Source organism: Narcine bancroftii, chromosome 13 (genome assembly GCF_036971445.1).
Source record: "Narcine bancroftii isolate sNarBan1 chromosome 13, sNarBan1.hap1, whole genome shotgun sequence".
Taxonomy (NCBI): domain Eukaryota; kingdom Metazoa; phylum Chordata; class Chondrichthyes; order Torpediniformes; family Narcinidae; genus Narcine; species Narcine bancroftii.
Genome location: NC_091481.1, coordinates 69375289 through 69402530, shown reverse-complemented (window position 1 = coordinate 69402530; position 27242 = coordinate 69375289). Strand labels below are relative to the sequence as shown.

The window sequence follows — 27242 nt, the reverse complement described above, 5'->3', positions numbered from 1 at the left end:
TCGCACCCCCCCACCCCAGGTTCAGGAACAGCTGCTCCCCCCTCCACCATCCAGACTCCTCCACGACAAACTCAATCAGGGGCTCATTTAAGGACTCTTGTAAACTTTATTGATTTATTTTTCCATCTGTGCATTGCACAGTCAGTTTGTTTACATTTCTTTATTTGTTGACCTGTGTATGTTGAGGGCAGTATTTTTTGGACCACCAATAAGCGGTAATTCTGCCACGTAGAAAAAAGAACCTCAGGGTTATATGTGATGTCCTGTTCGTTGTCTGAACTCAGCGTGCCCTTCCTCCACTACGGGGCGCTAGTTCGGTCCAGAAGGGTGACCTCCACCGCGCCGCACGGGGGCGCTGCTTCCCGCCCAGCGAGGCGTCGGCTCGGAGTCCCCGGGCAAGCAGCGGTGCGAGGCGTGCGGGCTCGCCGGTCTCGGAAGGCGGTAAGACGGTGATCGGGCGCACGTTCACGGTCGGGAGCGCGGACGACGGTGGGGGGGAGGAAGGTGGCGTCGGTGCCGCCAAGGCAAGGACTGGGCAACGGGAGGCCACATTTCCGAGGGCGCCGGGACTGAGAGGGATCGTGTCAATCTTCTCGTGGTTTTTCACCGCCTTCCTTTTGATAGGCTGGCGGCCCGTCCATCGCGATTCTGATTGGTGCGGGTGTTGCCATACTGCGACGTCATCGGGCGGCGCTTCTTAAAGGGACAGCCTCCTGCTGTGCTTGTGCTGATCCAGCCTGGAGGAGGAGCATCTTCATGTCATTCAAACTATCTGGCAGGCCAACTCCTCATGGGGACAAGAGCCCGCCAGTGAGATCCAGCCAACATGCTGCTGGCTTTTCACATCAGCATCTAAAGGTTCAAACCAGAATCAGAACGTTGCCATGATCATCACACAAATAAATAAATTATAGACAATAGACAATAGGAGCTGGAGTAGGCCCTTCGGCCCGTTGAGCCAGCACCACCATTTTACAGATCATGGCTGATCACTACTATCAGTACCCCTTTCCAGCCTTATCCCCATAACCCTTAACTCCTTTGCCCACTAGAGTCTTATCTAACTCTCTGTTGAACATAATCAGCGAATCCGCCTCTACCACCCTCTGTGGCAGAGCATTCCACAGATTCACACTTCTCTGGGTAAAAGAAATGTTTTCTCATCTCCGTCCTACAGGGCCTACCCTGTATTCTTAAACTATGCCCTCTAGTCCTCGTCTCCCCCATCATTGGGAACAAGTAATCCGACTTCACCCTGTCTATCCCCCTGATGATTTTGTATACCTCAGTCATGTCCCCCCTCATCCTTCTAAACTCCATCGGATACAAGTCCAGTTTTTCTAGCCTTTCAGCATATGTCAACCCCGCCATCCCTGGAACTAACCTTGTAAATCTGCGCTGCACACCCTCTATAGCTAGTATGTCCTTCCTAGCTATAGAGGGTGTGCAGCGCAGATTTACAAGGTTAGTGCAACAAGGGGAGAGAGAAAGTGAGGTGTGTCCCTTAGCTGTAAAACACGGAAGTCTGCAGGCGCCGTGGTTGAAGTAAAACACAACCAATGCTGGGGAAGCTCAGCAGGTCACTTTATGTAGCAAAGATATGTCAAGTCACCTTTATTTATCGCTCATGCCAACATGAGACAGTGTCTCTCCAGGACCACAGAGCAGATTTACATATAAGGCAGAAGTTGAACACATTAAAAAGTATTTGGACGGTCCACGGTACCCCATCCACAAGTGTTCTGGGAACCCAGCAGGCTGATGGCTTAGTGGAAACGTTTCGGGCTTGAGCCCTTCATCAAGATTGCGTCGGGGCGGGTGGGAAGACGGCACCGGTGTTGCCATCAAGTATGGATTTTAGTCCCTTTGTATAGGGCGACCCTGATTTTAAGGTAAGTTTTGCAGGTCGTCCTATACGATAGCATATAGGGTATGCGTATAAGTACACCTTATGTATTGTTTATCTGTATGTATGTTATGTCTGCGTGTTTTGCACCGAGGACCAGATAACACTGTTTCGCCAGGTTGTACTTGTACAATCGGATGACAATAAACTTGACTTGAGGGTCAGCTGTGGATGGCAACAAATGACAGACACCTCCCACGAACAAATAAAGCAAAACAGAGGCTTTGGTTTAAGCCAGTGGTTCTTAATTTTTTTTTCCACTCACATACCACTTTAAGTAATCCCTTACTAACCACAGAGCCCCTATGACATTGTGTTCACACTTCAACCACGGTGTCTGCAGACTTTCATGTTTTGCTCCCTATCGTTGAAGGGGGTTGCCTTCAGTTTTTGCGCCTGATCCTCACAGTTAATGGTGTATTGTGCTTCTACCTGACAGGACAGGCAGCACCTCCCCCTCAGCCACCATGTCGGAATGGCGCTCGCACTATCTGAATGAGGATGAGGAGGATCAGGATGAGGCGGAGGAGAAGGAAGGTACTTCACCGCACTCGCACGCACAGCAACCAACCCAAGGAACACACGGGGAACAGCTGTACCGCCACGAGGTCACAACCACCGCGTGACAGCACCCAACCACTCTGATGTGTTCATTCTTCTTTTAGAGGCCCTTAATTTCATGGGAAGGGACAGCTTAATTTTCCTCATTGATGCTTCGGAAGACATGTTTGAAGTGAACAGAGAAACGGAGATGTCACCATTTGACATGGTGATTCAGGTGAGAAGAACATGTGTTATCAACCCCTGTTTCTTGTAGTGCTCTCCGACGGCAGCGTTCCCCATAGGTGTTCTCGACGGTGGGGAGGGTTTCGCCTGTGATGTCCTGGCCTGTGTCCACTACCTTTTGCAGGGTTTTATGCTCAGGAGTATTGGTGTCCCCCATACCAGCACACTTTCCACCGTACCTCTGTGGAAACTTTCTTGTCGATGCACCACTGTTTTACTCTGGCAAATGTAGAAGAGAGAGTTTATTGTTGTACAATGTACATAATTCTTACTTGCTGCAGCTGATCAGATAGTTGTAAAAAAATTATAATAGTTAACTAATTGAGTGAAATTAAAAGGCAATAAAAACACAAGATAGATAGATAATAAATTTTCAGTTATCCCAAGTGCAATAAGAAGTGACTTACAGTAGAGCAGACAGTTTTTGTGGGGTCGGAGCAGTCCCTCATTAGGGAGATTCAAGGGCCTGACAGCGGTCCTTGAACCCAGACGTGCTTCTGTACCTTCTGCCCAAAGGCAGCAGCAAGAGGAGGTTGTGACCAGGGTGGCAGTGGGGGGGAGGAGGGGTTGCCGTCTGGAGGTAGCGTCTCACGTCGATGCCTGCAGTGGACAGGAGGTCGGAACCTGTGGTGGACCAGGCTGTGTTTGTTACCTTCTACAGCCTCCTGTGTTGTTCCTATACCAGGATGCAATGCAACCAGTCAGTGTAGTTTCCACAGTACGTCTCTACAAGTTTGATTGGGTGTCTGATTACATGCCAAATCTCCTCAAACTCTTTAGGAAGTAGGCAAGAATAGAATCACTCACATCCAAACTCTGTGAGCTGAAATGGGAGAAATATGAAATTATTTTAGTTGAATCCTCTTTGTTGATATCTATGAGTAAACATTCCCAAAGTATGGAACAAATGAGTGAACTATTCATGCCACATTGTCCATATCATGTCGTAACCAGGAACCTGACCTCTCTGTAATAAGATACAGTGATTGTCGGCAGCAAGCCTCTAAGAGGTTGGTCATGGCCAGAATTAACTCACACCTAAGTATAGACCTGGACCCACTGCAATTTGCCTATTGTTCCACAGCAGATGCAATCTCACTGGCTCTTCACTCAGCCCTGGATCAGCTCTGCATCAGCAAAACATATGTAAAGCTGCACTTCATTGACTACAGCTCAACTCTGAACACCATCATCCCCTCAGTTCTGGTCAGCAAGCTTCAACTCCTGGGCCCCTGCAACGGATCCTTGACTTTGTCATCAGATGACCACAGTCTGTGCAGATCGGTAACAATGTGTCCTCACTGGCGATCAACGCAGGCACACCTCAAGGATGCATGCTTAGCCCACTGCTCCACTCACTCCACACCCATGAATGTGAGGCCAGGCGCAATTCAAATACCATCTGAAAATTTGCTGAAGACACCGCAGTCATCGGCAGACTCACAAACAGCAATGAGGGAACATACAGGAGGGAGATAGACCAGCTCGTTGAGTGGTGTCACACCAACCTTGCACTCAATGGTAGTAAAACTAAGGAACTGATGTGGACTTCAGGAAGGGGAAGCCAGGAGAACACAAACCAGTTCTCATCGAGGGGTCAGTGAAAAGGGAAAGGAACTTAAAAATCCTGGGTGTCAAGTTCTCTGAAGATCTATCCTGGGCCCATCGTGTTGAAGCAGTCATGAAGAAGTCTCACCAGCAGCTATGCTTTGTTAGGAGTTGAGGAGATTTGGTAGGTCACCAAAGCCTCTTGCAAACTTCTTCAGATGTACCCGTGGAGAGCATCACTGGTACGGAGGAGCCAATGTACAGGACAGGAAAAAGGCTACTCAGTCAGCACCATCTTGGGCATTAGTCTTCACTCCATTAAGGACATCTTTAGGAGGCGGTGTCTCAGGAAAGCAGCCTCTATCATCAAGGACCCCCACCAGCCAGGCCATGCCCTCTCCATCGGGAAGAAGGTACAGGGGCCTAAAGATGAGCACCCAGTGGTACATAAACAGCTTCTTCCCCTCCGCCACCAGATTTCTGAATAGACAGTGAACCAGAGACGCTCACTTTTTTCTTTTTTTCCACTAATTATTTATCTTTAAATAGTGTATTTAATGAAATGTAATTTACAGCAATTGTTACCCCTGTAATGCCATGTAACAGCAAATTTTGTGGCACATGTTCATGGCAATAAACCTGATTCTGATTCATCTGACTCGTTTTGCCAGTCCGGTTTACTCTCAGAGGTGGAGTGCACACCAGTGGTGATCCGCTTCCCATTGCACATGCGGCCACTCTTGATGCACTAACTTGGGTGAATGGGTTTTGTTGATTGGCGGCGTTGGTGATTAATGTTTGCTCACAGTGCGTTTACAAGGTTTACACCAGTAAAGTCATCAGCAGAGACCGTGACTTCCTGGCTGTCGTCTTCTTCGGGACTCAAAAGCACAAGAACTCCGTGGACTTCAAGCATGTTTACATCCTCCATGACCTGGACACTCCAGGTTCGTTCACTCAACCGTTTGTTCCGTGAAAGTCTGCTTACTTTGCAGTGTGAGACAAAGCCCCACAAACAAGATCCCTGTAAGCAAGCAAGAAGTCTGCTCCACGATGGGTTCTTGATTAGGCAGGGCATCAAAGGTCCTGGGGGGGGAAGGCCAGGCAGAGGGGCTGAGTGGAATGGATCCACATAATTGAGATGATGGGGCTGAATAGCCTGATGTCTTATGAAGTTGGTTGAGGTATAATTCATAAGCATGAGCCACTCAAGATTTACCTCATTGATTTGGGATGTCCTGACATCATGAACGATTTTTAATTCTCATAAGACTTTTGCACGTCACATTTATTTCCCCTTGTCCTCTCCGTCCCTTCATCCATTCCCACCGATTCAGTTTTGAAAGTTGATCTGCAGTTGCCTCACGATTCCTTGTGTGAAGTTATTTCTCTGCTCTCCCTTAAATCTGGCCTTGACTCGTTTCAGTAGTCCTCCTTCGAGGCCTGTGGGCAGACAGCTGGTCACATGCTGTTCCATCTTCCCCTTAAGTTCTAAACATCATATCATTTCCCTCTTCCATGTTTCATTTGAAAAGTAGAACAGCTTTCAGGTCATCGTATTTGCACCTTCTCACATGGGTCAATAGATGACACCATCCGTAGTTATGAAATACAGTAAAACCCCTGTTTTCTGGAATTCAAACAACTAGCATTCTCAAGCAACCGGCCAAAATAAATCGAGAAAAATGAATATATTTTTTTAAAATTTAAATAAATAAAAGTTTAAAATTGTCAATGTTCTCTGAAGTAACAACATAAACCTTTGGAAAAGATGGGAGCAAATATCCAGCCGGTGGAGGGTCTTGGTCGGACTTTGCTCGTAGAAAAATGGCATTGCCAAGGATGAAGAGCTGGTCGATGCCACTCGCTGTGGGGAGGGGGATCTCTCTTAAAGTGTCTCCTTATCCCAGCTTAGTGAGAGTCGTTATCTTTATCGGTATATTACAGTGCGAGTGACCTGGGTTCAAATTTGAATTTAAATTTCATAAATTGTGGGAATTACCTGATTAAAGCGAACTTTACATAATTAAGGACTACAATACCGATTTTTTTCAAATTATTTTATATTTTGTCTTCTCTTGTCTTTTAATCTGTTTATTCTTAGTGCTGGTGTATTAGTTAGACATTGTAGGAGTGAGCCTCAAGGCAGCTGTAAAACTCACTTATGCAGCATCTCCCCCATAGGTGCTGAATACCAGGGGGTTTTACTGTAGTTATTTATAACATTCTGCCAAGTTCCAGTGAATATCGGGACAAAATACTTTCAATCCGCCCTGCCTAAGTTTTAGGACAAACTTCAAAAAAGTGGCCAAGAAAAGTAAAATGTCATTATTGAAGATACCTTGCAAAAGTCAGCCGCTGTATTTGTTTCTGGGGTTTAGGTTGATGTTTAAACTGTGTACAGGTGATCCCCTGCATCACAGAGTGTCTGCATTCATAGAAAACTGTCGGTGTTGCAATTTTCCCATGGATTCCCGTGTCATAAGTTTGAATTTATTATCATCTAACTGTACATATATAACCTGACGAAACAGTGTTTCTCCGGACCACAGACTGCACATAGTAGACACAAAATAATCACACATATACATAAAGATATCATTAAGATTAATATTTTGGCAGACTAAAGGCTACTTTGAGCAACATTGAATCTTGAAATCTCACAGCGTGCGGGAAGAAGCTGGCAGACCTGTTTTTGAAGCTCCCATACCTCTTCCTTAATGGTAGTGGGTCAAAAGTACAGTGTCCTAAATGGAAATTCTGTGAACCCCATTTAAGAAGTACTCCCGGTAAATGCCATCCGTAGAGGATCAGTGATGATGAGCAAGGCATCACCAAGGGCAGCGTTAGACTAGGGATGCTCCTCTTCCCAGGAGATGGTCCATAGAGTCTGTTTCAGAGATTTGATCTCAACTTTCCAAGCATCTTGTGTAAATAAGTAACAAGATTTCAGAACCTTGTGGACCATTTTCTGGTGACGTGTTCTTGACTGACATTATAAAGACTCTGTCTCTCTGCACACAGGTGCTCGGCGAGTGCTGGAAATGGAGGAGTACCAAGGGAAGGAGGGTTATGAGAACTTCAGGAAGAACCTGGGCCACAGCCGAGACTTCTCGTTGGGTGACGCACTGTGGGCCTGTTCCAACCTCTTCAGTGACGTCAGGGTGAAGCTGAGCCACAAACGCGTCATGCTGTTCACGAACAATGACAACCCTCACGCCAATGACAGCTCCAAAGCTCACGTGGCCAGGACCAAGGCTACAGATCTCCGAGAAACAGGTGGGTAGGCTCCTCTGGCAGTAGGAAGCAGTGGTACGTGAATGATGTCTGTCTGGAGCTGTTCTGTGCCACTACAGTCCAGCTGCACAGTGAAGCATACTGGACAATATTATTTATACAGAATGACTGAGTTAAATACCCCAAAGCACTTCACAAGACTTCTTAAAGTTCAGGTTTATTGTCAGAGTGCATACCATGACATCACATACAACCCTAAAATTCTTTTTCCTGCGGGCGAGACAGAATTACCACTTGTGCCAAAAATATCTACTCAACGTGCACATGTAAACAGATAAATGTAAACAATTGACCGTGCAATACAGGGAGAATAAAAAGTAGTGTAAGGTTATGGTAAATGAATCAGGGGAGCTAATAGGAATGTAGGAGGAGATGGGGAGAAACTATTCTCTCACCGTATATCATCTAGCAGCAGGAGCTTTGGGCTGGCCTGTTAATGATAGAGTTTATTGTCATACACATACTTGTGCACCGAAAATCCTACTGTTGCACTAAAAGTAAAACTCAAAATCTCCAGACGCCATGGTTCTTTAACTTTTTTATTAGATTCTTCTAATTTCTTTTTTAAGTCCTCTACTTCCATTTCTACGGCTATTTCTCGTTCTTCCACCTTGTTCACTCTTTTTCCTATATCTGACATGACCATCTCTAATCTATTCATTTTTTCTTCTGTACTTTTAATTCTTCTTTTTATTTCACTAAATTCTTGTGATTGCCATTCTTTTACTGATTCCATATATTCTTTAAAAAAAAAATCCATTGTCTTGCCTTTCCCTTCTTCTTCCATTTCTCTATGTTCTTCTTCTTCTTCCTCTGGGTTGGTCATCTGTTGTTTCCTTGTTTTCTTTTTACTCTCTTCTTTCTTGCTCTCGTTATGTTCTGTGTTTTCCTCTTGTTGTCGTGCTTTAGCTGTCATTTTCAGCTGTGGAGATCGACTCCTCAGCTGGTCCCCCCTCCCGTCAGTGTTTTTTTTGTCATGCGCGGTTGCGCACTTTTACTTGGCTCCGCGAGCCATTTTTGTAGTCCCGAGCTCGGGACTTCAACTGACCTTAGGGAGCGGGCTTCTCTCTCCGCGGCGGGCCTCCTCGGACAGGTAAGGCCTTCACCTTCTTCTTCCGACGTTCTTTCTTCTTCTCTTCTTCCCGTTGCTTTCGACTTTTCTTTCTTCGCTGCCATTTTCTTCCCACCTTTACTTTCACTTTATTTTAATTTTTATGTTTGTGCCTTTGTGTTTTGTGTGTGTTTTTTTTAAACGTTTCCAGAGAGGGCTGGAGTTCCCCGACTGGCCACTACTCCATCATGTGACTCCTCCGACGCCATGGTTGATGTAAAAACACAAAGATGGGGAAACTCAGCAGGTCAAACAATGTACTTTATATAGCAAAGATAAAAATACATAACCAACATTTCGGGCTTGAACCTTTCATCAAGGTATGAATAAAATGTAGGCAAGCGTGTGAATAACCCTCCCCCTACCACCAGTTAATCAGGCGCCTGCTTACATTTCACTCATACTTTAATGACGGCTCAAGCCTGAAACGTTGGTTAGGTATATTTATCCTTTATGATTTTTACACAGAAATAAATGAAAAAATCCATTTAAAATTTGCATACTTAACAAATGAAATTTGTTTGAATTGCTTTGCAACAGCTAGAAAATGTATTGCTATAACTTGGAAGTCAGATATTGACTTAGGAATGTCCAGATGACATGCAAAAGTTCGGAGCTGTATTACTCTTGAGAAAATTACTTACAAGTTAAGAGATAAATATTATACTTTTTGTGAAATATGGAGTCCATATTTACAAACTTGGTATTAAAATTTAAATAAATCTCGAACGTTCCCTTTCTTTTATAGGGGTGTTTGTGTGAGAGTGTGTCTGTGTGATTTTGTGTGAATGTGACTGTGTGTGTTTATGTGTGTGATTGTGTGTGTGTGATTGTGTGTATGTGTGATTGTATGTGTGTGATTGTGTGAGTGATTGTGTGTGTGTGTGATTGTGTGTGTGACTGTATGTGTGTGAGTGTGATTGTGTGTGTGAGATTGTGTGTGTTATTGTGTGTGTGTGATTGTGTGTGTGTGTGACTGTATGTGTGTGAGTGTGATTGTGTGTGTGTGAGATTGTGTGTGTGATTGTGTGTGTGTGAGTGATTGTGTGTGTGTGATTGTGTTTGTGTGAGTGTGATTGTGTGTGAGTGAGTGTGATTGTGTGTGTGTGTGTGTGTGTGTGTGGAGTATTGGAAAGTTAAGAGCTCCTGTTGTGGTTTTCGTGTCCATTTTTTTTAGTTTATAGGGGAGTGGGGGAGGGATTGGGGAGGGAGTGTGGGGAATTTAGAGGAGGTTTTTATTTCTTTTGTATTCTTTACTTTCTTTTTATATAAAATACCACATGTTTGATTAAGTTTGAAGTATTATAATATGTTTGTTAAGTGATTTTATGTTAAATAAAATATCTTTTTAAAATTGCATCCTTACCTCCAGAGTGGTCGTTTTCACAGCCTTCCTGTGTTGCGGAGTTTGTCAGAGGGCCAACGTCATAGTCATTACCCCAGTTTCTAACGGAGTGCCTGTGGTCAGTTTAGACTGCAGCCGCTCCATAAAAATGTAGGTAAAAATTTGGTGGAAAAATTACAGGATAGAATTTAGCAAATAAATTCTGTGACTACTTTTTTACACTGAGAGCGGAGCAGAAAACTTCCTAAAATGTTCGGCTTCTCAGCGGCTGTGTAAAAGTGCCTTTTGCTGTATTAAGTACACTGTTTGTCCAGCTGAGTTTCTCCAGCATCGTTTTTATTCCTCCTTGCTTCAGTTGCCCTGTAACTTTGTAGAAAAAGCAAAAAACTGCATACTTAATTGAATGAAAAAGACAATAGACAAAAAAGAGACCAATATTGACAGTTATCCCAGTGCAAAAGAAATGTGAATTTTCCTTAAAAGGTTGAGCGAATTTAAGTTCTTGGGAGTCACTATCTTTCCTGGACTCAACACACTAATGGCATCATGAAGAATACATGACAGTGCCTCTACTACCTTAGGTGTTTGCGGAGGTTTGGTACGACACCAGGAACTCTGGTAAATTTCTACAGATGTGTGGTGGAAAGTGTGCTGACCGGCTGCATCACGGTCTGGTATGGTGGATACCAATACCCCTGAGCATAAAGCCCTGCAAAAGGTAGTGGACACAGCCCAAGACATCACAGGCAAAGCCCTCCCCTCCATCGAGAACCTATACGGGGGAACGCTGCCATTGGAGAACAGCAGCAATCACCAAGGATCCACATCACCCAGCACATGGTCTGTTCTCGCTGCTGCCATCAGGAAAGAGGTGTCGGTTCCACAAGACTCGCACCACCAGGTTCAGGAACAGCTGCTTCCCCTCCACCATCAGACTCCTTAACAACAAACTCAATCAGAGACTTATTTAAGGGCTCTGACTTGTGCACTTTATTGATTTTTGTTTCTCTCTGTATTGCACAGTCGGTTTGTTTACATTTCTTTATTTGTTTACATGTGTACATTGAGTAGTTTTTTTTGCACTACCAATAAGTAGTAATTCTGCCTGTCCCGCAGGAAAAGGAATCTCAGGGTTGTATGTGATGTCATGTTGGTACTCTGACAATAAATCTGAACTTTGACAATAAAACACAATGATAAATGAATGGATTACCTTTGCCTATGTTTAGGAATTATCCTCGACCTCATGAACCTGTGGAAGCCTGGTGGATTTGATCCCTCTCTCTTCTACCGTGACATTGTGAACATGTCGGATGTCGAAGATATGGGCGTGCAGCTCAGGGAATCGGCCAAATTGGATGATCTGCTTCGGAAAGTCTGGGCGAAGGACTACAAGAAAAAAGCGATGACCAGGTCTGCCGTGGCTGGATCGGCATCTCCCGACTCCTGCGCCTCTTGAACAGCTCCCTGCTCATTGCACAGCATGACAGACTGATTGACAGGCTCGTGTTAGCAGTCTCAGTGGTTCCACGAGATCTGAGCACCTCCCAGGAGGCAAGAACGTTATGGATAAGGGAGCGGGTAGAATATAAAATATACTTGTTCTGCCTTAGGAACAGACAGTTTCTCTTTTTCTCATGAAGTGGCCATAAAAGATCAGCCTAGGCACCAGTTGCGGGTTCTGTGTCCTTTCAGATAGAAGCACCATGACGCTCAGGTGCATTGAATTTCACGGAGGCTTGGCAACTGCTTTGCACAATGGGATGAGAGGCCATTTTGGTTTTGGTGGTAAGTTAGGTGGGGTTGGGGATGTTCAAGGCACAAAGAAACCTCAAAAATCAAAAAGGTGAACAGGAGGTGTTGGGAACACGCGGCAGGTCAGGCTGCATCTGTAGCAGGAGGAACAGAGGCGACATTGCAGATCAGGGACCTTGTGTCAGAACTGGCAGAGAGAAGAATGTCCCCTGCAAACATGAGGCCAGAATTGTTGTGGTGTCCATCCATTCTGCTCTCCGCAGAGGCTGCCTGGCCTCCCAAATGTTCGCAGCATTCCCTGCTTTAACAAAGAAAGCTTTCCTGTTCTTTTTTCAGGGTGGCGTGTGAGTTTTTATGGCCATCTGAACAGGGAGCTGGCACATCTCTGCCTTACACTGCTTCGTGTTCCATCCCCACATTCCTCTGCATCACGTTCCATCTCCACTCTCGTTCCTGTTCCATTCCCCTGCGCTGTTCCATCTCCACATTCCCCCGCACCCTGTCCATCTTTTTATCCCCCTGCAACATGTACCAACCCTCTGACACCCGCTGCTGCCCCCGTCTCTGCTCCTGACGTGTGTTCTCTTTGCCCAGGGTGAACCTGAAGCTGGGAGAAGGAGTGGAGCTCTCGGTTGGTGTATTCAACCTCATCCACAGTGCCAGGAAACCTTCTCCAATCCGACTCTCCCGAGAGACCAACGAGCCCATTAAAACTAAAACCCGCTGGTTTAATGGGGAAACTGGCAGCCTGCTGCTGCCCAGCGACATCAAAAAGGCCCAGGTAATGGACCTCTCCCTACTCGGAAGAACATTCAGCCCAGTTGGTCCTTTTGATCAGAAATGAGGAGAAAGGTCTGCACCCAGAGGGTGGTGAATCTGTGGAATTGGTTGCCACGGACGGCTGTGGAGGCCAGGTCACTGGGTAGATTTAAAGCAGAGGTTGATAGATTCTCGATCAGTTGGGGCATCTAAGGATATAGATGAAAAGGCAGGAGCATGGGGTTGGGGGGAAAAAACCCATCAGCTGAGGGGTCGAATAGAACCATAGAACATTACAGCACAGAAACAGGCCCCTTCAACCCTTCTTGTCTGTGCCAAACCATTTTTCCACCTAGTCCCACAACGTTTCAGGTCCAAGCCCTTCATTAAGACTTGTACCTTTGTCAGGTTATGTATCTTTGCCATAAAGAATGCTCCGTGACCTGTGGCCTTTCTCCACCACTTTTGTATATTAAACTCTTATATCCTCCAGGAAATCTCTTAGTTACTGATCAACGGGTTTGTTGATCATTCTCTAAATTGGCTACAGTGGGAAGTCTCCAATTGACAAATAGGCCCTCATTCTGTCCTTTTCATTCACTCCCTTTTCCATCGTGGTCAATCCCATGCTGTACTCCTCTCCTTCCCTCAGAAGGAGTGTTTTTACTTCTGACCAGAGGAACTACAGCCAGACTAATGAACTTATGAATGCCTGTATCACTCTGTGTTATTTAACCAAGCCCTAATATACAGCAATGAGCTCTCTGAACCCTTCTCCATTAACAACGGCGTGAAGCAAGGCTGCGTTCTCGCAACCCTCAACTGTAAAACAAAGGAATAGACCTGAATGCAATTGCCATCACTAACAGCGCTTGGTGCAATTTTGTCTATAATGGGACGACTTCTTGTTACAGAATGTTTTAAGATTGGTGAAAATGAAAGTTTGCAGATGCTGAAACTGAGAAATAAAAACAGAAAAGGCTCGAAATGCTAGCCAGCATCTGTGGAGAGAGAAACGGGTAATGTGAAGTAAAACACAAAAGTCTGCAGACACAGTGTTTGCAGTAAAAACACAACGCTGGAGAAACTCAGCTGGTCCAACAGTGTAGCAAAGATACATTACCAACATTTCGGGCTTCAGGCCATCATCAACGTATGGAAAAAGATGTTAATGTTTCAGCTTCTGACGTAGGGTTTCCAACCTGAAACTTTAAGCCTGCTTCACTCTCTCCACAGATGCTGCTCAACTTCCAGAGAGTTTCCAGCATTTCCTTTTGTCTTTGTACCTGGAAATGTGGAGGTTGCATGTCTCAGGTTTCTATAAAGGGACACATTCAAAACTGCTGGCTCTCTGCAGGTTTGCAGCATTCAGTCAATACGCTGCACTTCACTGACTATGACTTACCAACTCTTCAATTATTCTTCAATCTCTCTCCATTTCTTCGCCTGTATCCTCCACCAGCTCCACAGTCCTCCAGGAACTCTGGGCTTCTTCAGTTCTAATCTCCCACATATCTTAATTTTCCTCTCCCCCCCCATCCCCCCACCGGTCAGTCCGAAAGCAGAAAACTCCAGTCTGAAATCTGACAAATCTAAAACACTTCAATCTACCAAGGTCCTAAAGTCTGGACCTCCCTCTCCTTCCCCTTCAGGTCCCTCAACCTGTGTCCGCAGCTGATGCGCCACTTGTGCCCTCACCTCCTCCCTCACCATCATTTGCAGCCCCACAACTTTTCACTTGTGAATCTGCAGGGGTCATTTTCTCATCCGGTGCTCCCGTTATGGTCTACTCTACATTGGAGAGACTGGACGCAGATGGGGAGATCGCTTGGTTGAGCACCTCGGCTCTGTCCTACACAATAGCAGGGATCTTCCAGTGGCCACCTGTTTCAATTCTCCACCCCATTCCCTTGCTGACATGTGTGTCCATGGTCTCATTCACTGCCAGACTAAGACCACCTCATCTTCCAACTGGGCACCCTCCAACTGGCATTAACATCGACCTCCTGTTTCTGTTAAACCCACCCCCTCCTTCCGCCGTTGCCTTTCCCCCAGCTCTGCCTCTCTTTCTCTTTTCCCTCTGTCTCCTTTCACAGAGCCAAAATCAATTCTTACCTTTCCTCTTTATTATATCTAATTAACACCATTTGTTGGTCTGGACTCCCATTCTTCATCCTTTATTCTGATGCCTCCCTGTTCTTTGCTTATACCTTGAAGGGCTCAGGCCTGAAACGTCAGTACAGATAAACCCCACTTTACGAAAATTCATTTTTATGAAGAAACCCATATTCGCTATCTGAAAGAAATTATAATGGGTTTTCACTTTTACGAAAATTGCCTTCGGTATTAGTCAATGGGTCTTCGCTTTACGAATTTTCAGCTTACGAATGGTTTCTCAAGCATGTTCTACCTTTGTAAAGCAGGGTATCCCTGTAACATACCTTTACCTCCTATGGGCACTGTGAGACCAGCTGAGTTCCTCCAGTATTCCTGTGTGTGTTTTTAACTACAGTCACAGCAACTGCAGGCTCTCACTAGGATCTTCAACCTACTCTCATGTCTCGTTATGTAACTCTTCAAAGTTGGGGGCGCTTGGTGAACTGTGCAGTTAATCATTGTCCGTGTAACTTAGCCAAAACTGAAGCCTGTTCTTATGCTTTGGTGATCAGGTGTATGGACAGAGACAAATTGTTTTGGAAAAGGAAGAAACAGAAGAGCTGAAGCGGTTCGACAACCCAGGCTTGGTCCTCATTGGCTTCAAGCCATTGTATCTGTTGAAGAAGTATCACCACATAAGACCCTCGCTGTTCATTTACCCTGAGGAGGAGTTCATAACAGGTAATCCCTGTCCCCAGTTACATCACCCGTTGTCGGAGGGAGGCTCAGTCCCGTTCAGTATAGTTCAATTCCTTTTAGGTGATCCTACAATCTACACAGGGCAACAGAAGTGGGCTCTGCACCAGAGATATGTGGCCCTGAAGAGTAGTGTGGAGGTACTGTGCAGATTCTTTTCTGAGTGAAACAAAACTGTTTCCAGAAAAACACAGAGATACTGGAGTTATATTTATAAAACGATATGTGATAGGAAAATTTTAAGGTGATTGCCATGATCATCAGCTCAAAATCCATAAAATGCACCCAAAAGTGTTCATTGTCCAGTGTCATTATTGTGTTGATTTAATGAAATAACTGAGTTTGTTATCTAGCCTTACACCTGAGTCTCTGGGTGGTCAGGACTGTGGCCCAGTTAAACAACCCATTTCTGGTCCTCCACCACTGCAGCCCACCACTGGCTCCTAGTGCCCAGCTCTTCATTACAAACAACTTTGCCTATGTTGTTTCCCAACAGGAAGCACGGCCCTGTTCAGCGCATTGCTGACCAAGTGCCTGGAGCGGGATGTGTATGCTGTTTGTCGGTACACACCCCGGAGGAACATCCCGCCCCGGTTTGTGGCACTAGTCCCACAAGAGGAGCAGCTGGACGAGCAGGAAATACAGACCATGCCTTCAGGTCCGTGACTCTGCAGCCCAGCAAACGTGCATCTGCACTTACCATGCACGTGCCTGCACTAACGTGCTCATACCTGCATGCACACAAATGGACGTGTGTGGACACAGACACATAACCGCATGCATACACACACTGCCACACGCAGTCACACACGCATACGCACACACACACACACACACACACACACACACACACACACAGAGTTTCTCATTCACACACACTGCCCCTCTCTCTCACACACACATTGCCATCTCTATCTCTCCCTCATACACACCCCTTTCTCTCTTTCTCACTCACACACACACACACAAAAAGCTACATTGAAAGAGCTGAGATACAGGGGACATGACCCGAGGTTTCACCTTGTAAAGTGGGAACTTGAGAAGGTGGTGAGTGTGGGACCCCTGCAGTGGGGAAAGAGATGCTTCTTCTACTCCCCCAATACTGGTTCATCGATCCTAACTTACATTCAGATTTCTAAGTAAAGCATGAAAGTCTGCAGACACCAGGGTTGAAGTAAAAACACAATGCTGGAGAAACTCAGCAGGTCAATTTGGACGCCTGCCTCCATTTTTCTCATACCTTGATGAAGGGCTCAAGCCTGAAATGTGTTATGCGTCATTATCTTTGCTCTATAATGTGGTGGTTACTCAATGACAGGGTGGGAGGACAAGTTTAAATTTAAATTAAATTTAAATGTACCCCTACAGCATGGTAACAGGCCCCTCCGGCCCATGAGCCCGTGTTGCCCCCAAATACAACAATTAATCTACAACCCTCGTAAGTTTTGAACGGTGGGAGGAACCAGAGCGCCCGGAGGAAACCCTCATAGACATGAGGTGAACGTACAAACTCCTTACAGACAACGCAGGATTCAAACCCAGGTCACTGGTGCTGCAATAGCGTCAGGTTATCCACTAGGCTAACCGTGCTGCCCAAAGTTCAAAGGGTTAGAAGAGTGACAATCCTGCACACGCGTTGGTTGTAAATGGTAAATTTTATTTACACGCAACAGAAAAACGCAACAGGAGACGCACACCCACATGCAAAGCGGTGATGCTCTGATATCACTTAACTAAACCATACTCCTGTTATTTCGAGTTTACAAACAAACTACCTGCCGCCCCTCCCCCACCAACCGTCCACCGCACATTGATTAGAAGGGTTCTAATATATATATCTACATGTTACAAAGATGAGACACAAGTGTCTCCTGAGTGTATCTCACAAATAGCTCCCACCCTTCACCAGCACGCACCTTATAGTTAGACCTCCAGTGTCGCCTGCAACCTGGAGTGGACCGCAGGGATAATACTAAGGGGAAAAGAGAGTGAACAAACCCACGTCCTGGGCTTTTATCTTGCAGCTAGTGAGTGACTTTAGGTGAGGAGGAGGACCATTTGGAAGGTGCCATTACCTGTGAGTGGATCTGACATGGATTTCCACCTGCTTCCTGTCCTCCAGGTTGCAAGTGCCAGGGTGGGAGGTGGGCTGAACTGGATGTGGGAGAGGGAGCAGAGCAGAGGGATCGACAGAACAGAATCACTGCTCTCTCCCTGAATAACAGTGGGTGGTTCTTCAAATGTCTAAAAGGACAATTGGAACCAGATTTAATAATGTCACAAGAAATTGGATAATTGGCGGTCTGGTTAGTGTAGCGGTTACAGCGCTCGCGACCCAGGCTCCGTAAGGAGTCTGTACGTTCTCCCCATGTCTGCGGGTGCTCCAATTTCAAAGCATACAGAGAAAGTTAAGTTAATTGGGTGTGGTTGAGTGGCACAAGCTCATGGGTTGAAAGGGCCCGCTATTGTGCTACATGTGTAAAGTTTCTTTTTAAAAAGCTTGCTGGGAACATTCAGAGCAGATCAGGAAAGAGCAGCATATGAGATGATCCTTACAAATGGCCAAATGTTACACTGGCTGCCCATGGGATTGTTACTGTGTCTGGCTGCAGAGCGTGCAGTAGTGCGGATTGGTTTGGGTATCAAGTCCTCATGCTGTTCATACCGCTTCACAATCAGAGGCTTATATTGAAGCAATGCCACTCACAACCTGAGACCATGGCGCCTCAGGTAAAACCTCTCCATTGCTCCTGCATGCAGGACACGCAGTAAAACTTCTCTCCGTTGCTCTCCTCAGGATTCCACCTGATGACCTTGCCGTTCGCGGACGACATCAGGAAGATCAGGTTAGCAGAGAAGGTGGTTGCTGATCAAGACCAGATCGAGAGCATGAAGAAAGTGGTGCAGAAACTCAAGTTCAAATACAGGTCCGTGGCATGTTTTTTTTTATTTTTAAATTTTTCACACTATGAACCATATTGACCAAAATACACATAAACATTTCCCTCTGGAATAATACACGGTGTCATTTTCTCCCCTCCCTTCCCTCCCTCCTTCCCACCCCCCTCCCCACCCACTCAACGTTCAACATATACAATACATTAAACCCATTAAACAATGTCGTCACACAATGAAAATAAACAAGAAAATTGTGTCATCTACTTTTACATACTGGGTCAGTTCATTTCGTCTTCTTCTCATTCTGTCATTTTAGGGGGTGGAGGTCCGCGGTAGGACTTCTCTGTTATGTTCCATGTACGGTTCCCAAATTTGTTCGAATACTGGGACTTTATTTTTTAAATTATATGTTATTTTTTTCCAATGGAATACATTTATTCATTTCCATGTACCATTGCTGTATTTTCAGGCTATCTTCTGATTTCCAGGTTGACATAATACATTTTTTTGCTACAGCTAAGGCTATCATAATAAATCTTTTTTTGTGCTCCATCCAAATCGAGGCCAAGTTCTTTACTTCTTATATTACTTAGAAGAAAGATCTCTGGATTTTTTGGTATGTTGCTTTTTGTGATTTTATTTAATACCTGATTTAGATCTTCCCAAAACTTTTCCACTTTCTCACATGCCCAAATTGCATGTACTGTTGTTCCCGTTTCCTTCTTACAGTGAAAACATCTGTCTGATACTGTTGGGTCCCATTTATTTAACTTTTGGGGCGTGGTGTATAGCCTGTGTAACCAATTATATTGTATCATGCGTAACCTCGTGTTTATTGTATTTCTCATAGTTCCGGAGCATAGGTCAGTAGCATGTTGAGAGAACGTTGTAGGGCACAAGTCCAAAACACTTTTTATCTATCTTTATCTTTGCTTTTGCTGAGTTACTCCAGCATTGTGTTTTTACTTTGTACCATTGGGTGCCCATCTTCAGCCTCTTGTACCTCCTTCCTGATGGTTACAGAGTGAAGAGGGCATGGCCTGGGTGGTGGGAGTCCTTGCAGATAGAGGCAGCTTTCTTGAAATTCTTCTTGTAGCTGTACTTAATTGAGTGAAGACTGATGCCCATGATGGCACTGGCCGAGTTTACAACCTCCTGTTCTGTGCATTGGCACCTCCGTACCAGATAGTGATGCAACCGGTCAGAATGCTCTCCATGGTACACCTGTAGAAATTTGCAAGGGTCTTTGGTGACATCCCAAATCTCCTCAAACTCCTAACGAAGTACAGCCACTGGCAAGTCTTCTTCATGATTGCATTGACATGGAGGCCCCAGGATAGGCCTTCAGAGAGGTTGACACCAAAGAATTTGGAAGTTCTTAACCCTTTCTACTCCTGTCCCCTTGATGAACACTGATTGGTTTATCTTCTGATTAGTCCACAGTCAGCTCCTTAGTTTTGGTAACGTTGAGCAAAAGGTTGTTGTTGTTACACCATTCAACTCGATGGTCTATATTTTCTTTCAGACATCTACCTGTTTTGTTCTGATACCTGATGAAGGGCCCAGGCCCAAAACGTTGGTGACCCTTTACTTCCTATGGATGCTGCGTGACCTGCTGAGTTTCTCCAGCACATTGGTGTATTGCACTCGACACCAGCGTCTGCAGACTTTCTTGTCTAACTCTATGCACGCCCACACAACACTCGCCCCTAAGCATGGCAAGGCACGCTTTACACACTCCTCCCTCTGGCGGCATCTGGGTTTAAAAAAAAGTGACCATTTCTGTTCTGACGACAGGCCCGAGAGCTTTGAGAACCCCGTGATTCAGAAGCATTTCCGCAATCTGGAAGCGCTGGCTCTCAATCGGATGGAACCAGAAGAAATGGAAGACCTGACCCGTGAGTTGTGTGGGCTGCTCATGGGATAGGGGGGGGAATCTGAAACTAGAGGCCATGTTGAAGGTGAAAGGAGAAAGATTTAAAAGGGACCTATATCACACAGAGGGTGATGGGTGTACGGAATGAGCTACTAGAGGAGGTGGTAGGTAACGGTAATATTGCAATGCTTAAAAAAACATTTAGACGGATACATATGGGAAAGGTTCAGAGGAAGATGCTAGCAAATGGGACTGGCTTGGTTGGCATGAACAGGTTGGGCCGAAGGGCCTGTTTCCATGCTGTAAAACTCAATGTGCTCAGTGATGGTGCAGGGGGAGTCCCTGCTCCACTGGCCTGGGTTGAGGAAGGTAGATCAACAACCTTCTGACCCATTGGCCACTGATCTAGCTCCTGATGGGTCATCCTGTTGTGTCTTGTGTATCTGAGTAGCAGCCAAGAATAGGCTTGATTTCAGCTGTAATGCCAGGTGCAGTCAAGTAGATGCTGATATACGGGCTGGAACAGGAAAGGTGCTAAAACTCTGACAGCACACCTTCACACACAGGAACATATAGGCACAGCAGCATGCATACACATGTATGCATGCGCATGCACACACATGTCCACACAGATATGGGTAAGCTGTCAGGGCAGAGTGAGATAGGGTTCTTACTCTTGTTCTCAGCAATGTGCACCGGTGTGTAATTGGAATGAACGTTCTTTCCCTACCAGTGCCAAAGAATGATGAGATAGATGGAAGAATCTGCCGACTGGCTGAGGAGTTCAACAGGCTGGTCTATCCTCCTGACTACAACCCAGATGCAAAGGGCCAGGAGAAGAGAAAACTGGGTGAGTGGTCACAAAACAAGATGTGCCGACCTGTGGTCCCCCCTCTCCTCAATTACGGGAGTACACACCCACTCACATGCACACGCGCGCGCGCACACACACACACACACACACACACACACACACACACACACACACACTCACTCAAACACACGAACACAAATGTGCACAGTCAAACACATGAACACACACACACTCAAACATGGACATGTGCGCTCACACACACAAGGAAAGGTGTGCAGTTCTGGTGTGCCTTTCCCACCTGGGTCTGACCAGACCAGTAATGTGTGTAACCTCTCTCACAACCTGAGTGATGTGCTGGCCAATCCATGCACCACAAGTTCCCACAAGCACCAGGTACTGATGAGCAATAAATATATTAGCGTCTTGGACGCTGTCACATCTGAAACGTTCAAGTTCGAGTTCATTACTAGTGAACACACATAATAATCACATATATTCAAAAAAAAACAAATATAACTATTTTGGAATAATTTACTCAGTTACAGGATACCATTCACCAATCTCAGAGCCTATTGGGAGAAGCTATTCCTCAGCATGTCTATTCTGATTTTGTACCTCCTTCCTGATGGAGGTGGGTCAAAGATAATTCTTTGGCCTTATTTAAGCATCGCTTCCGGTGAATGTCATCAATAGAGAACACAGGTATTGGGAGCAGGAGGAGGCCAAGATAGCTGCATTGCCCAGTAACTGCATGCTCCTCTCTCAATGCATGCTCCTCTCTTAAGCATCATAATGGACAACCAACCAATCTTTCACCCCATGGGTCTCTAGAGTGGGGACGAGCAACCCGACGTATGGAAGCTAACTTGGTCAAATAAACTGATCTTGTCTTCCTCCCAGCACCTGATGACTCCCGTTTATTTGCCTGGTCGGGAGAAGGCGATTTTCTTTCTCCCACAACCGAACAATACAGCAAGCTTGACCACCTTCTGCTTCCCAATACCCGTGTCCTTTTCCGCTATTGATGACATTCACCAGGAGCATTGTCTAAATTGGGCTCAAAGAATTATCGAGGACCCAGTCCATCGAGCAGAGAGTATCTGTGGCCCACTACCATCAGGAAGGAGGTAGAGGAGCATCAGAATGGTTAAGAAGCAGTGTGGTACGCTTGGCTTCCTTGGGTGAGCTGTTGAGAATAAAAGAAAGGAGGTCACGTGTAAAACTGTGGAACATTGTGTGCAGTTCTGGTCACTCCATTACTGGAAGGGTGTGGAGGCTTTGGAAAGGATGGTCTCGTGCACTGCCCAACTGAGACCACCCACAAACTGGAAGAATAACCCCTCCGATTCCGACTGGACCCCTCCAATCAGATGCATCTCAAATCAAGAGTCCTCCAGTTGACCTCTGATTTCCTCCCTGTCTCTTTTATTCCCTATCCCTGTGCCTCCTTTCTTGTATCTCCCCTCCCTCTGTCTGTCTCTCTCTCTCTCTCTCTCCATCTTCAGCTATGGATTCACTGAGCTACCCTGCCTCCCCTGATCAATTCTCAGCTTTTCCCTCCTGCCCCCCTATCCATGTTCACCTATAGCCTCTTGGCTGTTGGCCTGTGCTCCTCCCCCCACCTTTTTATTCAGACACCTGCCTGCTTTCTACTCAGACCTTGACGAAGGGCTCGGACCCGAAACGTTGGTCATAGATCTTTGCATCCTGTGAATGCTGTGGACAGCAGAGCCTGCTGAGTTTCTCGAGCACTTTTGTGTATTTCGATGTTGCAAGCCAAGGGCAGCATGTGATGGGGTTCATTCTGGAGTTAAACTAGAAACTGCAGACACTGGGGTGGAGTGCAATACACACGCATGCCGGAGAAACTCAGCAGGTCACCCAGCGCCCTTTATATACCCAGGCCCAGGACGCTGCGTGACCTGCTGAGTTTCTCCAGCACGGTTGTGTGCTGGGTTTATTCAGGAGCCTGGTGGCTGCGGGGAAGAAACTGACCATCAGGGGTTGCACTCTCAGAATGAAGGTTAGGTAATTGCCGAGGAAATTAACTTAAAGACGGAGACCGGGATTATTAACATGATATCATGGGACGTTTACCTCAGCCTTCACCACCACCACAACTTGAAATTTCAGCGGATACAAAGTTCACATTTAGCCAGGAAAACAGATAAACTGGCATGATCTTTTCTTACAGTGTCTAATCAATCTTTCAATAGTCTTTGAGCAGTTTAATAATTCTCTGCTCTGTATTATCAAGACACAGGACACCTTCTCCCCCTCGTTCCCAGACACTTCATGTCTTGTTTACCTTGACCTCTTGGCACAGTGCTGATCAATCAAGGTTATCCTCGGCAGTTTTAAATTCAAATAGTCAAGTGTCCAGGGCAAGCGTAGCAGATAGCACCACGCTGTTACAGAGCTAGCAAACTGGGTCCGGATCCAGCGCTGTCCGTAAGGAGTTTGTACATTCTCCCCCACATGGGTTTCCTCTGAGGGCTCCAGTTTCCTCTCACCTTTCAAAGCGTACGGTAGCTGGAGGTTAATTGAGCGGCAAGGGCTCGTGGGCTGAAAAGGCCTCTTTCCGTGCTGTATGTCTACATTTAAATATTTATCCCATCACGCAGTAGTTTTAACCATTTCTACCAAAGCCACACTTGGCCATGGGTGGCATGGTCAGTGCAGGGGTTAGCACAACGCCTTCACGGCGCCAGTGATCGGGACCAGACCCGGGTTCGAATCCCACATAGTCTGTAAGGAGTTTGTACGTTCTCCCTGTGTGGGTTTTCCCTGGGGGGGGGGGGGTTCCGGTTTCCTCCCACCCTTCAAAAACCCACCGGGATGTAGGTTGATGGGGGTGAAAATTGGGCAGCACAGACTTGGGCTAAATTGGCCTGTATGTCATTGAGGACGGAGAAGAAAAGAAATCATTGGAATTGTCCCCTCCCTGAGACTGTTTGTTCAGATGGAGAGATTTCTGATGACTTAGGGAACAGAGACCAGAGCACCTTGAAGGGGGTGTCCCCAGCCCTGCTCCTCATGTCGAAACACAACGCTGGATAAACTCACCAGGTCAAACAGTGTACTTTAAATAGCAAAGATAAAGATACATAACCAACGTTTCAGGCTTGAGCCCTTCATCAAGGTAACTTCACACCTACCCTTCCCACCTGTCCACAATATCTCACATGCCCTCCATCTTTTTAAAGTGAAACTGATTGGTGGTCATCGTGTCCTACTTAATGCCATCAGGTGACGCCGGCAGCGGGGCGGAGAAGAAGATGAAAGTGGAGGTGTCTCTGGAGGAGGATGAGATGAGGCAGCACGTACTGAGAGGGACCCTGAGCAAACTGACGGTGCCCATACTGAAGGAGTTCTGCAGGCAGCGCGGACTGAAGGGCAGCAGGAAGCAGGAACTGCTGGACGCCATCGACAACCACTTCGCAAAGCACTGAGCGGGGGGTGAGGGGGGGTGGGCCACCCCGAGGCGCCCGCCATCCGAACCACAACCCACAACCCCAGGGCCACCTGCTTGTGGCTGCCATGTGCAGAGAAGCACGTGCAGGCTATTTTTGTACGATTTTTGACGTTTCTTCCAGAGTTTTGTGAAACCACGCAAATAATAGTTATTAAAGCTCTACATTTAGAAAATCATTTTGCTCCATTGGTACAAAGGAAGGGAAAGTCCTTGGGTGGGTTAAACAATGATCTGACGGAACTGCCCTGGGAGTAAACACTATTTTAGAGATAGCAGGCCCTTCTGGCCCATGGAACCATGCCACCCAATTACATCCATTAAGCCCATAGAGTCCTCTCCACCATTCCATCGTTCCACTCAGTCCCACACCCCTGCCTTCTCCTCATAACCTTTGATACCCTGTCTATTCAGATACCTATAAATCTCTTCTTTAAATAACACCCGACACTGTGGCCTCCACAGCCTCCCATGGCAGCAAATTCCAGAGGTTCACCGCCCTCTGGCTGAAGATATTCCTCCGCATCTCTGTTTTAAATGGGCCCCCTTCAATCCTGAAGTTGTGCCCTCTTGTCCTAGACTCTTCCATTTTGGGAAACAACTTTGTCACATCTACTCTGTCCAGGCCTTTCAATGTTTAAAATGTTTCTGTGAGATCCCCCCCCCCTTAGTCTTCTAAACTCCAAGGAGTACAGATCAAGAGCAGTCAAACATTCCTCATATGCTAATACCTTCATTCCAGGAATCTTCTCTGAACCCGCTCCGATGTTAGCACATCCTTTCTTAAACGAGGAGCTCAAAACTGCTCCCCGTATTCCGTGAGGCCTCACCAGTGCCTTATAAAGCCTCAATATCCTATTCCTCTAGATATGAATGTCGACATTGCATTTACCTGGAGGTTAACCTTTAGGGTATCCTGCGTGAGGACTCCCAAATCCCTTTGCTCCTCCGAATGTTAAATGATCTCCCCATCCAGATAACACTGTGCCCTTCTATTCCTTCTACCGAAGAGCATGACCGTACCCTTTCTAACATTGGATTTCATTTGCCACTTCTTTGCCATTCTCCTAATCTGTCCTTCTGCAGCTTCTCCATTTCCTCCTCTCTACCTGCCCATCCATCTTTCTTTGTACCACCTGCAAACTTAGCCACAAAGCCACTTATCTGCAGTCCAAATCATTAATACATTAAAAGAAGTTGCCCCAACACCGACCACTGTGGAACACCACTGGTAACTGGTAGGCAACCAGAATAGGATCCCTTTCTTCCCACTCGCTGTTGGTGACTCAAAGCGAGGAACCCATGCAGCCATGAGCTGCTGGCGACTGCAGTTGAAGGATTCACATTGGGTCATGGACTCTGGCTGCAGAGGTACCAGGTACCGGAACTGGGATGCAAGAGGGTGCTGAAGGGTTCCAAACCGTGCCAGAGGTTCGGATGTGGAGCTTGGTCTGCTGATGGTTTTCACTGGACTCTGTGTAGTGGGAGAGGTTGCAGCAACATTGGAGGTGAATCCACAGACACTCGGAGATTCTGAAGGGACTATTTTACTTTTCTTTCTCTGACTGTAAGAGATGCTTTGGGCCATTTCTCTCGATAGCGAGTCTGTCTGCCTTTAAGTAGATGAAACAAAGTTTGTGTAATATTGTACTGTCTTCATTACATGACAACAAATTGAATCCTGAAGTGCATCTGTTGTAACTCATAGCATTGAGGCGCTTCCATCCAGATGGAACTGCAATGTTCAGGAGGGTATCAGGCAAAGCCCAGCCCTCTGGAAAATAACTGAAAGCTGTTTCAGAAAAAGCAAAGATAATAATCGGAGGCCATTGTCTGGCTTGGGTGGGTTATGTTGGCAGCTGCTGTGAAGGAACCTCAGAGCCTGACAATTCAAAACTAGATCTGAAAATGCTGGGAACACTTAGCATGTGTGGAAGGTGAAGTTTGGATTGGTCACCTTTAGGGGTTCCAAAGGGAAATTAGTTTTCAGAGAGAGGGAAGGTGCAGAACAAGGGATTGCGTGAGCAACAATAAGGTTGGAGTTTACAAGAGGAAAACGAGGAGCAAAATGAGACAGCTCTGGCTGATAAGGTGAAGGAGAATCCTTGGAGATTCTGCAGGTATATTATGGGCAAAATAATATCGGGGCCCCGTAAAAATCAACAAAGTCTATATGTGGAGCCACAAAAGATGGGCAAAGTCCTAAACGAGTATTTCTCATCTGTATTTGCTGTGGAGACAAAACGTAGAGACTACCCCGTTCTTCCGAGGGACACCTACACCGAAGTTCTCCCTAGGAGTAACTACCCTGAAGAAGTTCTCCCGAGGGATACCTACTCTGAAGTTCTCACACAGAGAGGACTATGCACATTTTCGTCGTAGCAGAAAGATTCAAGGTGCTGGAAAAGACGCATAGAGAGACGCTGAAAGAGACCTGAGAGCGTCAAGCTGCAGTGGGGGGGCGGGAGGGGTGGTTGGAAAGGTGGACTTGAAGAAAATGCTTTCAGTCATGAGGGCAGACAAGCAGGAGCCACGTATACAAGACGGGCATGAATGAATGCGGAATGTAATCTGGGTGAGTTTGGCTTCCACAGACAGCGATGAAAATGTGAAGTCAAAGCATAGGCTCGAGGGGCCGAATGTCCTCCCGGTATCAAGAATTCCAATCAACCTCATCTCTTTCGCCTTCCAGCCGAGTGACGTTAGGAGCAACCAATCACAGACAGCGGAGTACAGAGCTCACTTGTCGGGGGCGTGATCTTAGTTTCTCCACCAACTGGAAGCAAAGGTGAGTGTTGCAGTTTAAGACGGCGGCCAATCAG

At 46.2% G+C, this 27242-nt stretch overlaps 1 protein-coding gene across 2 annotated transcripts; it reads left to right on the top strand.

Moving 5' to 3' along the window:
• Window positions 1–336: 336 nt before the first annotated feature.
• xrcc6 (X-ray repair complementing defective repair in Chinese hamster cells 6) lies at window positions 337–24599 on the top strand. Of its 2 annotated transcripts, XM_069910032.1 has the most exons (13): window positions 337–441; window positions 2346–2443; window positions 2572–2684; window positions 5049–5187; window positions 7265–7519; window positions 11223–11406; window positions 12343–12529; window positions 15177–15345; window positions 15857–16018; window positions 18158–18287; window positions 20056–20156; window positions 20868–20984; window positions 24198–24599. In XM_069910032.1, the coding sequence occupies exons 2-13, from the start codon at window positions 2374–2376 to the stop codon at window positions 24398–24400; spliced, it is 1830 nt and encodes a 609-aa protein (XP_069766133.1). In that variant the 5' UTR covers window positions 337–441; window positions 2346–2373; the 3' UTR covers window positions 24401–24599. The 2 variants fall into 2 exon arrangements, with proteins under 2 accessions (XP_069766133.1, XP_069766134.1); XM_069910033.1 differs by lacking the exon at window positions 15857–16018.
• The last annotated feature ends 2643 nt before the right edge of the window (window positions 24600–27242 follow it).